This window comes from Pteropus medius, unplaced genomic scaffold, assembly GCF_902729225.1.
Source record: "Pteropus medius unplaced genomic scaffold, Ma_sr-lr_union100, whole genome shotgun sequence".
Lineage (NCBI taxonomy): Eukaryota > Metazoa > Chordata > Mammalia > Chiroptera > Pteropodidae > Pteropus > Pteropus medius.
In genome coordinates, this window is record NW_024349804.1 from 11,686,784 (window position 1) to 11,698,919 (window position 12,136).

Consider the following 12,136-nt stretch of genomic DNA (forward strand, 5'->3'; position numbering starts at 1 on the left):
CCTCTGGGGACTTCCCACACTCTCTTGGGAGCTCGTGAAGCATTAAACGCTATGTTTGTTTTTATTCACCCAGCATCTGGATGGCTTGTGCCGCAAAACCAACGACACTGCCACTTTCTTCCTCTTCCTAAAAACAGTTGTCACGGTGCAGGGTGCATAATGTGTACGGGGAAAATAGTCTTGGACTCTTCAGAGTCTGATATTTATGACTTTTTAAAAGAAACTATGAGAACGCCCATTGGCAGGATCAACTGGAGTGATCCATCAAAGTGACAGGGGGGGTTGAAGTCAGAAAGAGATCACGTTTGTAGCTCCCGCCACTTATCAGCCAAGTGGACGTCACAAGGAACTTCACCTGCCACCTGCCCGAGACCCAATTTCTTTTCCTTAGAACGGAACATCATGACAGTACCTTCTCATGGCACGGCTCAACAATTAAGTAACATAACATATGACAAAGAGCATAATTATAAAACAGCATAGCACTGCAACTTATCATTAATCGTGCTTAAATGCACGACTAAGAATGAATAATGCTTAAAAGAGAGTGTGTCCATTCGCAGCCTGTTAGTGCCTGCCTGCCACATACTTGGCACTCAAGTATGTGAGTCCCTCTTTCCTCGCTTTACAAAATTATTATCAAAACAGATAATGCAGGAAATTCTAAAATCTACACATCAAAGACCTAAAATGAGTCCTCGGAACGGTTACGGCCATAGCTCTTGTTTTATGATTATAGCGCTCACGCCCTGGAAAACGCAGCATGCTGGAATAGGGTAATGACCAGAATCATCAAAGTTAGCAACACCCTGACCTTTCATTGCACCTAACGTGCCACTGGTCAGACGCCACACTGTCCCTTTTCATGGCACTGTGGAAGAAACGGGACCCGTGGCCTGTTGAGGCGCACCGCAGTTTCAGAGATGGCGGTAGAATTCAAAGGGATGCTTTTTAAAGGGAAGGAAACACAGCCGTCTTGGGCAGTGACCGTGCCCCCAGGCAAGTTACGTCACGGCATCCCCACCACGACCCTATGGCACAGGCGGGACACGGCCATGTGAAAAACCATCGGTGGGCCCTAAGAACCAGCCGACGACCACCGACCACGCAGGCCGGCCTCCACCCCCGCCCGCACTCACGGAGCTGTGCGACTCCAGGATCTGCACGCAGGCCGACCTCGTCAGGGTCTCGGACTCGCTCAGCTCCTCCAGGAGCAGGTCCTGGATGCTCAGGAGGGCGGTGTACGCCCCCAGCGTCTTGGCCATCCTGGCTGCCTTCTGGAACTGCAGGGAGACGAGGGACTCGGCAAAGCGGCCCTCCTGGGCCTCCAGCTGCTGCACCCTCTCCCGCAGCAGCTCTCCTCGGACCTGGGGAGGGGCCGAGGCAGAAACCAGAGGGCAGTCAGTGGAGGGATAGTGGAGGGCAGACGGCAAGCCAGTTACAGAGAGCAGCCGGTTAGGTTTCGGCTGGGCAGCCGGGGAAGGTCTCAAACATCTACGAAGCAGCAGCACTGGACTCTGCAGTGCGCAGTTCCAGACCGCAGGGCATCTCTGCTTACGAAGCCTCGTCGGGGCTCTGGGGGTCTAGCTGTTCATCCCCCGTTTATTGTCTTGACATTAAAGTGACCTGTGTCGCTATAACCTTCCCGGATCCCCGTTATAGAGGATGAGTGTTCAAAGCTCCTGACACAGACTCCGTGGCCCTTCCCACGCCGACCCCAGCTGAGGTACGCCTGGACAGGTGTGTTCTGCCACCCCTGCCCCCACCCCTGGGACTCCCGCCCTTTCTGACCGCTCGCGGCCCTACACGCCACACTCTGTGACTGTCCGAAACCTTTGCCGTGATTGAAAGGCCCCTGCATCTCCGGTCCTGTCCGCTGAAATCCAGCCGACTGGGCTGCCCCGAATTAAGATCTTAGCCCCGTCTCCTCCACGCAAGGCATCTTCCCGCTCCCCGGGCCAACGCCGGGGCGCCCTTCCACGGCCGTCAGTGGGACAATCACGGGGCTCAGCTCATCTGTCCGTTCCTAGAGATCACTTTCGACTGTGGTCTTGGCCTCAGAAACCATGGATTCATGTATTTTGTTCATTTCGTTTTGTTTTGTTTTGGATGAGTGGGATGAGTGGGTAACGGAGGCCTTCTTATTCTGTCTTATCCGGAAACGGAAGTCTTTCGTATAAGTATTTTGATAATTAAATAATCCACTTCTTGTGACTGCCTAGAACAGTGCCTGACACAGGAGAATGTTCGCTAGATGTTAGCTTTTTGCTGTTATTGTTGGTGTAAATATAATTATTCAGGGTAGAATGGGGTTGGTGCCATGAGGAGGTCCAGACGCAATGCTATGGGGTAGTTTCAGAGGATGGAGGAGGGGTCAGGGAAGGTTGTGAAGACACGGGGTCTGAATTGGATGGTGAAGGAGGCAGATACTCAGGTAGAAAGAGCATCATGACCAAAGGCACTGTGGCCGCAATGTGTGGGGTTCTTACGGGATGAGCGGGAGGGTGAATTCGACCAGAGCTTGAAACAAGTGGGAGATGAGGCCCCAGGGGTGGGCAGAAAGCACATTACAGAGGCCCTGACCGCCAGGTCCGGGAAGATGCACCTTCTCCTGAGGCAGCGGGAAGGGCTGAACTCCCATAAGTGGAAACGCGCGTGTGATGCGGGGTCCCCTGGTCACACACCTGCTCTTAGCTCAGATTTTCAGGTCACCTCCATGCGGCCTCACTCTCCCCCACCCTTGGATGGGAAGTAGCCCAAATGTCCCTTAAGGCTCAGTCACAGGGGACTGAGCTGGGGTCAGTGTGGGAAGGGCCACGGAGTCTGTGTCAGGGCGGATGAGGTGAGCACAAGAGCTGTCTCCCAAGGTTATTTCTGCAAATTCACACCTAAAACGTGGGTGAGGACGAAAGCCTTTCCCATGTACTATAAGAACGACGTGGACTGCGAAATTAAGAAAAGATTCTCCAAAATCCTGTCTTCTTCTTTGGAAAGCTTAATTTGTTAATTCCAGCACCACAGGATGTGCCTCTAGAGACGGTTTTCATCCTTGTTTAAAGACCTCCTGGGAAAGGATGCAGATTTGCATTTCTATGTGGTATTAAAGACAGGCTTCATTAAATATTCAAGCTGCTGAAAGTAATAAAAATTCATTTGCAAGACAATATGCCACCAAACACTCTTATTTTAAATGGAAACTTCAAACCACTTCCCTACTAGCTTCCCTGATAGCATGTGCATTTCAAAGTACCTTCTTCTGTGCACTGTGATGTCCTTCAAAGGCAAAAGATCAGATTAACCCACGGCAACTGGCAGAGAATGACTGGGATTCTAAGGCGTTCAAGACATCCCAGCCCCCTCCTTGCCCAGGTTTGGAAACAGGTACAACCAAGTAGATGCCCAACGACAGCTTTAATATCGATGAAAACTAGATTGGAGGATGTGGCTCAGGTGTGTGTCCCAACGGATGCACGCTCCCGCCAGCAGCAGGCTGCCCCGCCAGGCTCATGGCATCCTGGGCAGGGAAGGGGGCTTCCTGCAGGCAGCTGGCTTCCAGTGAGGAGGAGGCTGCACCGAGCACACCCAGCTCCTTCTCTGATCCCACCAATCAGATGTCACCCTCCTTGGAGAAAAGTGGGCAAGGGATGGAGAGAGGCCAGGAGCGTTACCAGCGAAGTCCTTCCAGATCAAGAATCGCGCCGGGAGAAGGCGGTGCAAATAGAAGCCTGTACTTGGACTCCGGTGGCTGGGCCTCCCCGCAGGCAGTTCGGTGTAACCCATGCTTTGCCGGATGTGTTTCAAATGCTCAGAGTAAGAAGATGGGGAATGTTTAAGACGCGCTCCTCCATCTTTGCATCAGGACTCGGCAAAGGTGCGCTGGGTTAATACTTGCTCAGTGAACTACCACCTCACTGAATCAACATCCTTTGTCAATTTAAGACAGAAAAATCCATTTCTATGCCTGAAAAGACACCATCATCCACTCCATCATCAAAATAATCCAAGGGCAAAGGCCAAGTTAAGGGAACTGCCTTAAACCAGCCGGCACAGTTTTGTCTGCCGTGGATCTGTTATCTCTTACAAGCTTACCACCTGACTAGCTGTGCAACTTAGACAAGATGCTTCACCCGAGTCTCACCGCGGACCTCTCTGACCCGCACTGCAAAGAAAAGGCTAGGTGAAACTTGACATATTGACTCCTAAAATCTTAGCTCTCTGCCCCACTTTGGCTCCTGAAATGTGAGCATCCAAGCCTTTACCACTAGGTAAGGGACAGATCTTCTCTGGGGACACGGACCAGCCTTCAAGAAAGATCTGGAGATACCAACACTGGGGGGTCTCCAAGTGAGTGGCCCAGCCGGCCACAGCAGAGTGAAGGACACGGTCTGCAAGCCCCTTACAGGCTCAGAGCCTCCAAGCAGCTTTTCAGGACTCCACTCCTCAGTGAGAGCAGGCCACCACGGATGTCCCCACACTGGGGAAAGCCACTAGTGAATGCCGAGGTAAGAGTAATACGCTGGAGCTTTTAAAAAGGAACTTTAAAAAACACTAGTGTCTTCAGAGAAATACAACAAGTTAGTAGCCTTAAAATGGAAGAATGTCGTTTAAGAAATGAGCATTCCGACAGAAAAAAAAAAAAGTCTTGATAAATTAGACATTAAAAATGTAAATGAAAAACTCAAAGGCTTAGATGATAAAACTGACTCTTCTTCCAGAAGGTAACACTTAAAAACTCAAAGAGAAGCCATCTCCTGGTCTCCTGGTCACAGCTCACTGAGGTCACAGAGCTGGAGGGAACGGGCGTGGGAGACGGAGCAGAGCAGATGTGCCTTGTTCCGCCCCCAGCTCTAAGGTGGAGCCAACAGCTGTGAAGCACAAGTCCCTCTGGGGACACCATACTGCCGGCCAGGCCAGGGCTTTACCACGGGTTTCTGGTTGGCGGTCAGCAGGACCCAGCTCCATCCTTACAGCACTGAAGGACTGCCTGGCCCCGAGACGTGACCGCACGACTCTGAGCCGCCCGCGCTCACACCACGGGCTGTCCTTTCTGTCCTCAACTTCCTGCAAACAGAAGGCCCGAACGTCACCGCTCAGAGCCAGACGGCTGCCATCGATTAACCTCACGACGGGCGGCCAAGCCGTCGACTCGGGAGCGTGCGTGCTATCGGCACTCGCCACCCTGGAAGACACGACTGTGAGGATGGCCTGTCCTTCAACGGCCACGGCTGACCAACGCCTCTCCCTGACGTCCGGATCACGGCGCGCGTGGAGCGGCTCCGTTACTGGGAGGGGCTGGCCCTGTGGCCCGCTCCGAAGCGGAAAGGTGCCTTCCCACCCCTGCTCCTCAAATAAAGCCACAGCAGTGTGTTATCATTGCCACCCTCCTCGCCCTGATGCAGGGGCCAAGGCCCCACGGCCCCACCCTGCGCAACTGTGGGAAATGACCTCTGACGTCAGAAAGATGACATTTTTTCCTCTCCCTGCCTTCGTCTGTCTCATTTCTCGATTTGACAGAGACCACAGGGTGGCATTTCCCGGGCCCCCTGGACCTCGACAACCGGACACCCCTGGCAGGAGCCACTGACCAATGGCTCTTTGCCAGCTCAGGCGTTTGTGTTCTGAGAAACACACTTACACGAAAGGTAAAAAATAAATACATAAACGAACAACGCGGCGAAGGACATGGACGGACGGACGGCAGGAACAAAAGCAGCGACTCCAAAATGTGCTGCGATGTATCGGGACGCACCCTCCCCGCCTCCCGGGAACCCAGCCTTTGCCGAGTGCTGGGGGCACCAGCGGACACCTCGGCAGTGGTGACATGGTGTCAGCTCGCGCACGTCAGCTTCTCGGAGGGATCCCACCTACGGTCCCGTTCCCCGCTCCTGCCCCACCCCGGTCACCACCGCGTCCCTTATTCACGTCCTTAACGGCACAGATCACGGTCTGTCATTTTAAGTGCTTTCTGTCCATCTCCTCCAGACGCGTACCCTCCGAGAGCAGGGACCAGGGAGCAGGGACCAGGACGGCCTCGACACTGCCACAGCCCAGCGTTCATTCACACAGTGCCAGGGGCGGTGTCACCTCCGCAGCCCAGCGTTCATTCACACAGTGCCAGGGGCGGTGTCACCTCCGCAGCCCAGCGTTCATTCACACAGTGCCAGGGGCGGTGTCACCTCCTCAGAAGACCGGCGGCAGGGACGAACAGTGTGACGCGGGTTACGGGAGGAAAGGGAGTTGACAGTGGGTGGCGGGGTGAGGCCCAAAGGCCGGGGGGGAGGTGAAGCAGGGGGTTCCAGACAGAAGGGCCAGGTGAACAGCATGAGGGGACAGCAGTGGGACCCATCTCACGACCACGACTTAGAAACACGGTGTCTGGTGGAGACGGGCAGCCATCGCCCTACGGGCTCCGTGCGCTCGGCCGGCGGGGTGGCCGCCGGCCCTGCCTGACACCGTGACCAATAACAGACGAGGCAGAGACACCGACCTTTCCAACCAAGTCTTCAGGAGCCTGCTCGTCAAAGAGCTGAATTTTATCCTTGAGGCGCTTCTTCAGAAGGTCTATCCTGCTTTTACTCTTGGAGCATGACTTCCTCGCCTTGGACTGCTGCTGGACAGAGAGGAGAGGAAACACTGAAGTGACCGCCAGCACACCCACGTGGCCCCAAGTCTCCCAGAGCCGAGGAGCTTCCGCCGCTCGGAGCCGCGCGGCTGCCTTCGGCTGGATGGAGGACGGCGCCGCCCCTTCTGGAGCCAGCTCAGCTCGCGGCCTGCGGTCTCCACGGTCTCGGGGGGGCTCCTCCCCGCACGAAGAGGAGAGGGCCGCTCGGGCAGCAGTCCCCAACCTTTGTGGCACCGAGACCGTGGCGGAACTTGCACCGTGGCGGAGAGCCACGGAAAGGCTTGAAGAAAGAGGGTGGAAGTCTCACTCTTAGAGGTGATGGGGCCTTAGAAACTCATCTGCAGAAGTGGTCTGAGCACCCGGGGAGCCATGGACACGTTATGTCCGTCAGAGGTACTGTCCCTGTTTTGCGTCCTGGATCCAGAGATCAGCAGAGAGAAAACTGAGGGGTCACCTAGTGGCCAGAAGAAACATGGGGGGTGGGGGAGACCCAAGGGAGAGGTAACGTATTGAGCACAATTAATTCTTTTCTATATATCAGGCCACCCAATTCCCATAACAGTCTCCGTTATACCCATTTTACAGATGAGAAAAATAATAAAAACAATTTTTTTTTTTTTTTACTGGGGCGTCTTACATCCAGCTTGCCTGCCCGGTAGCTCGTCCACATTCAGGCTGGCAAGGGCGGGCCTGGGTCCCACCCGCTCAGCCTGGGGACAGAGCTGCTCTCTCTGCTGGTGCCGGCACATTCCGCCGCCCTCTGCGCCGCCACACTCTCAAGATGCCGTTCGCGGCAGGGGGCCAGGCTCGGCCGACAACGGACGCCAGGCGGTCCGCGCCTGCTTCTGAGGGTAGTGAGCGAGCCCGCTCCACGCCCTGTCCCCTCGGGGCAGGGTGCAAGGCCAACTGCATTTCAAAACCAAGCACCCTGAACGTCAGACACTTGATTCCTGCCAGGATCGGCCCTTGGTGGGCAGAGACACAGTGCACTTTACTTACGCGCAAATATCTTTATTTCTTGTTCCAAAACCTTTCAAAACATTTGGATGATTTAATCCTTACTCTCCAATGACCACCACGCTACATATCCCGCACCCTTCTAAGAAAAAACTTTTTTAATATGAACGAATGTAAAAGCTTCCAAGTTGTTTCTACTTACTGATTTTTATTTAAAAAAAAAAAAGTCTGAATTTTGTTCCTTCCTCTAAAGGAAAAGCCGTGGGTTCCCCGTCAGAAAACACCGGCCCAAGCGGCCCTCCCACCCCCTGCTCCCTCAGCCAGTTCACTTTTCCTCTGCTGGTCAGTTTTCTCATCTGTGAAATGGGACATAAGCTCTGCCTCCTGGCACTGCTGTGGGCTTCAGGCGAGATGCTCTAAGCCTAGCTTTTAACATGTTTTCAATCTCAGCAGACGATCACCCCGAGTGAAGTGCCAACATCTTGCACACACCTGTGTGTGTCGATTGGTTAGTTCAGCCAACTAACCGATCCCCAGACCTACTACTATATGCCGGGCATTTTCTAGGTGCTGGGGATGGAGTGGGGAGTGGGTCAGGGGCCGGGCCGGGCTGGGGGCACAGACGAGGAGCACGTTAGGGGACCAGAACATTTCATGCAGTGAGCAATTTTACGAAGACAGGGAACCTGGCCACGCGACGCTGCGCGCCCGGGCCAGGGTCCTGTGCTCAGGGAGGACCTCAGTGCAGCGAAATCTGGGCCGAGACGCGAGAGGACACAGAGGGTTGCTCCGTGATGTTCCGGGAGGAGCGTGGGCTCGGCAGAGGAAAGAGCAAGTTCAAGGCCTGGTCTTGGGTCAGGTTCCCCAGGGGCGGGCTGGAGACAGGGGCTCGGGCTTCCCGAGAGGACCTCGATAAGCATGTAGGGGGTGAGCAAACCGGGAGAGGGCGATGGCTGGGGGTCCCAGGAAAGCTGACGCCCTCCAGTGGGGGCTCTGGAGCAAACACCGCCCCCAAGAGTTGTCTGTCCTTGAGGCACATAACAGGTGCTCAGAAAAAGGCAGCCGTCAGTCATCAGTCTACGAGGCCCAGGCGGGAGACCCTGTCTCCTGCCCACATGAGCTAAGGTGAGCGTCTCCTTTGTGCCACTTACAGAAAAGGCCAGGCGCTCGCACCCTGAGTCGGTGTTTGGTTATTTGGTTCTGATGACAGTCACGGGGCTGTGGCTGAGGGAGCGGAAGGGAGTGACCTTTCAGGCCAGGTGGCTCCCATCTGCCCGGGGCGATGCCCAGGAGAAGGGTGTGGCCGCGAACCGTGAGCAGCCCGCACTCCCGGCTGCTGGTGAACCGGGGGTTGGCGGGGCCTGGGCACGAGTGTGTCCACTGCAGACCTCAAGGTTAGGACGAGCTTGGCGGCTCCAGGAGTACAGATGCCAGAGGAGGGGACGGGGCTGAGAGAGATGGGAGGAGCCGGGGGGAGGGGCGGCAGGGCCAGCAGCTGGCAGAGGCCGGTCCAGGGGCCCCCCGCCCGCGACGCCCCGCGTACCTGCAGCTCAGGGGCGGCCGGGGCCTGGTCCACTTTCTGGAACTCCGCTTCGCGCCAAGCCGTGTGCAGCTGCTGCAGCAGGACGCGGGCGCGGATCCGGGGGAGGGCCAAGCTCCTGTCCATCTGCGCGAAGCAGCCGTGGACGTCCCGCCTCACCCGGAGCAGCTCCTCTTCAGACAGGGAGAAGGCCGTGGAGCAGAGCCGCCTGGGAGGCAAGAGCCGCGGTGTGGCCGTGTGTGCGCGCAGTGTGGCCGCGGCCGATGGCCGGGATGCGACGCACCGCGCCCCCCTCCCCGCGCGTCCCCCGAGGGGCCCGCAGGCGGCTTCCTATCGGTGACTGTTAGCGGTGCTGCGGCCAACTCCTGCCCCTGGGGCCCACGCGACGGACCGAGAGGGCATCGTGCCAGCGGAGAAAGACAAACGGCGCGTGATCGCACGTACGTGCGGAGTCTCGTGGGCACCATAAACGGACACACACAACGGAAACGGGCTCGTGGACACAGAGCCAACCGCGGTGCCGGACGGGGGCGCCTGGAAGGACGGGTGGGAACGGCGAGGGCGCGAAGCGGCTCGCACGGCCGGCTGTGAAAACAGTCACGGGGCTGCAAAGTGCAGCTTTGGGAACAGTCGATAACAGGTGACAGCGCCCTCCAGGGCCAGGTGGGGGTGAGACTTATCAGCGATCACGCCGTGAGGTGTACAAACGTCTAATCGCAGTGACCGCGCCTGCAACTAATACGATGTTGTATGGCGACTATAATTTTAACATTAATTTAAAAGTAAACACGTAAAGTTATATTTAAAAAAAAAAAGGACAGCAATGTGTTCTCCATAGAAAATCGTGGCGGGTGCGGCGGGGGGCGCTGCTGGGGATGGGAACGTCGGAAATGCGGAGCGGCAGTCATGAGCTAAATCGCGCCTGGGAAAAACCCGGCATCTCCGCAGCCGCGCCTGCATTCCACAGGTGCTTCTCGGGCGTCTAACGGCTGCCGTGTTCGGCGCGACCTCGTGCGGGCGCCGAGACCGCAGAGCTGAGCGCGCGGGGCCGCGAGGCTGTGCGTCAGCGGGCGTAGGGCCCTGGAGGGGACCTCGTCTTACTCTCTAGACAGACACGAAGACAAACGATCGTCCGTTGACCCCGCTTAGCAGTTTACTATACACGGGGCTCCTAACCCCAAGGAGAGACGTCCGGCTCAGCTCAGGTGGGCCGGGAACGGGGGTGAGGGGGCCCGTGCTGGGTCTTATAGGATGAGATCGACGGCTGTCATGTAGAGAAAACACACTCCATGCTGAAAACTGTGCTGTTATGGGTCCATTTGTGTTCTCCCAAAAAGATATATTCAAGTCCTAACTCGTACTACCCATGGATGTGATCTTAGCTGAAAATAAGGTCCTTACGGATGCAATTAAAATGTCCGTCAGTCGTACTGGAGTAGGGCAGGCCCTTAATCCAATATGACTGGTACCCTTATAAGAAAAGAGGAAAGGCTCTCACAGACGGACACAGCCATGTGACGAAAGAGGCAGAGGTCAGAGTGATGGGTCTATAAGCCAATCAACACTAACGATTGAGGTGATGCCAGAAACTAAGACAAAGGCACGGAAAATACCTCCCCCCTCCCCCCCGGGGCCTTCACAGGAGGCAGGACCCTGCCCACACCTCGAGCGCAGACTTCCGGCCCCCAGAACCGTGTGAGGACATTTCTGTTGTTTCAGGCCAGTCCGTGGTACTTCATTATGACGGCCCCAGGAAACAAACACATTCGCTCACACATCGCTAATCCTTCTAGCAAATTCATTTTGAATTTACGGATGAGGACATGGGGACGACCCCCTTCCTCTAAGGCCAGGCCCGTGACCCACGACCAGCCACAACTCACTCGCCAGCCTCTCAGGACGCAGTTCTGGCCAGTGAGACGTAAGGGGGGCGGGGGCCAGCTGGGGACATCTGGTCAGAATCTCCTCCCTGACCCAGGAGACCGCAGTGGAGGGAGAGGCCTTTTCTCTTCCCTCCTGTTTGGGGCAATGTGTGCTTATTTCTTCACTGAGCAAACATTCTCTTTAGACAAACAGACTCGCTTGGCTATTCCTGGCTATGCTCCATCTGCACTGGCTGCATAAAACATGCTTTGTGAAAGCTTTAAAATGCAGAAATGCCTGCAGGATACAGCGGGGGAGGGGGCGGGCGGGGCCAGGCCCATCACACCCAAATATCAGTGGGAGTGCTCAGCTGGAACTTTCTCATGGAAGCAGAATAAGACAGCCAGGGCTGACGTGGGCCCCGGACAGAAACAGTCTGAAGACCCCAAGCCCATGCCACTGACACCCGTCTCTCGGGCTTCTCACCCCATGGGGTCTACAATTATTTTAAAGACCCTCGGGAAACTGCAGCTGCCCCCTCGCCCCTCCCGAGTGGAGCAGCTTTGAAAGCGACTCTGAAATCAGTGAGTCACAAGTCCTGCCCATCTTCAAACCTGGTCGGCCCTGGGTGGTCTCGTCTCGATCCTCTGCTACATAGGTGCCAAAATAATACAGAACCACAGGAGATAGGCTCTCTGCCGTGAAGGAGTTTAAAATCCAAGCAAGAACTTGGGACATAAGTCTCCGAGGCACAATCTCCCTGGCCAGAACTATGTGTCCTTATGAACTCCTAGAGCAGCCCCACGCTGCTGGGACTCCAGAAGCTTACACGTCTGTGTTTCAACAACTGTGCAAAGCCGTGTTTACGGAAGGCCTCAGAGAGGCTGCAGCCTTTTAGAGTCTCAAACGAGCAAGGCATATGAGCAGACTCACATTGTGTGTGTTGTTGGCTGACTCTCTTCGACCCTGGGAAAAATCATAAAGACTTTTCCGATCGCGAAGCGAGATCTCTCTTTTTCTGCCGAACGACTACATCAGTGTCGGCTTTAGTAACGGTCCCGGCCAAACGGATCCAAATGCAGTGGACGAGAACGACCATCTGATAATGGGGAGGTCGAGCCCGATTCAGAGGCTCTGAAGAGTCAAGGCAGGTT

The 12,136-nt window shown here is 55.8% G+C and overlaps 1 protein-coding gene across 1 annotated transcript in view; it reads right to left on the reverse strand.

The window, feature by feature from the left end:
• The window catches only part of EVC2 (EvC ciliary complex subunit 2), a 74,526-nt gene that overhangs the window by 12,797 nt on the left and 49,593 nt on the right, over positions 1 to 12,136 (reverse strand). The window contains 3 exon segments of the mRNA XM_039838206.1: positions 1,140 to 1,367; positions 6,488 to 6,610; positions 9,123 to 9,327. Of these exon segments, the coding sequence (XP_039694140.1) occupies positions 1,140 to 1,367; positions 6,488 to 6,610; positions 9,123 to 9,327 (556 nt within the window).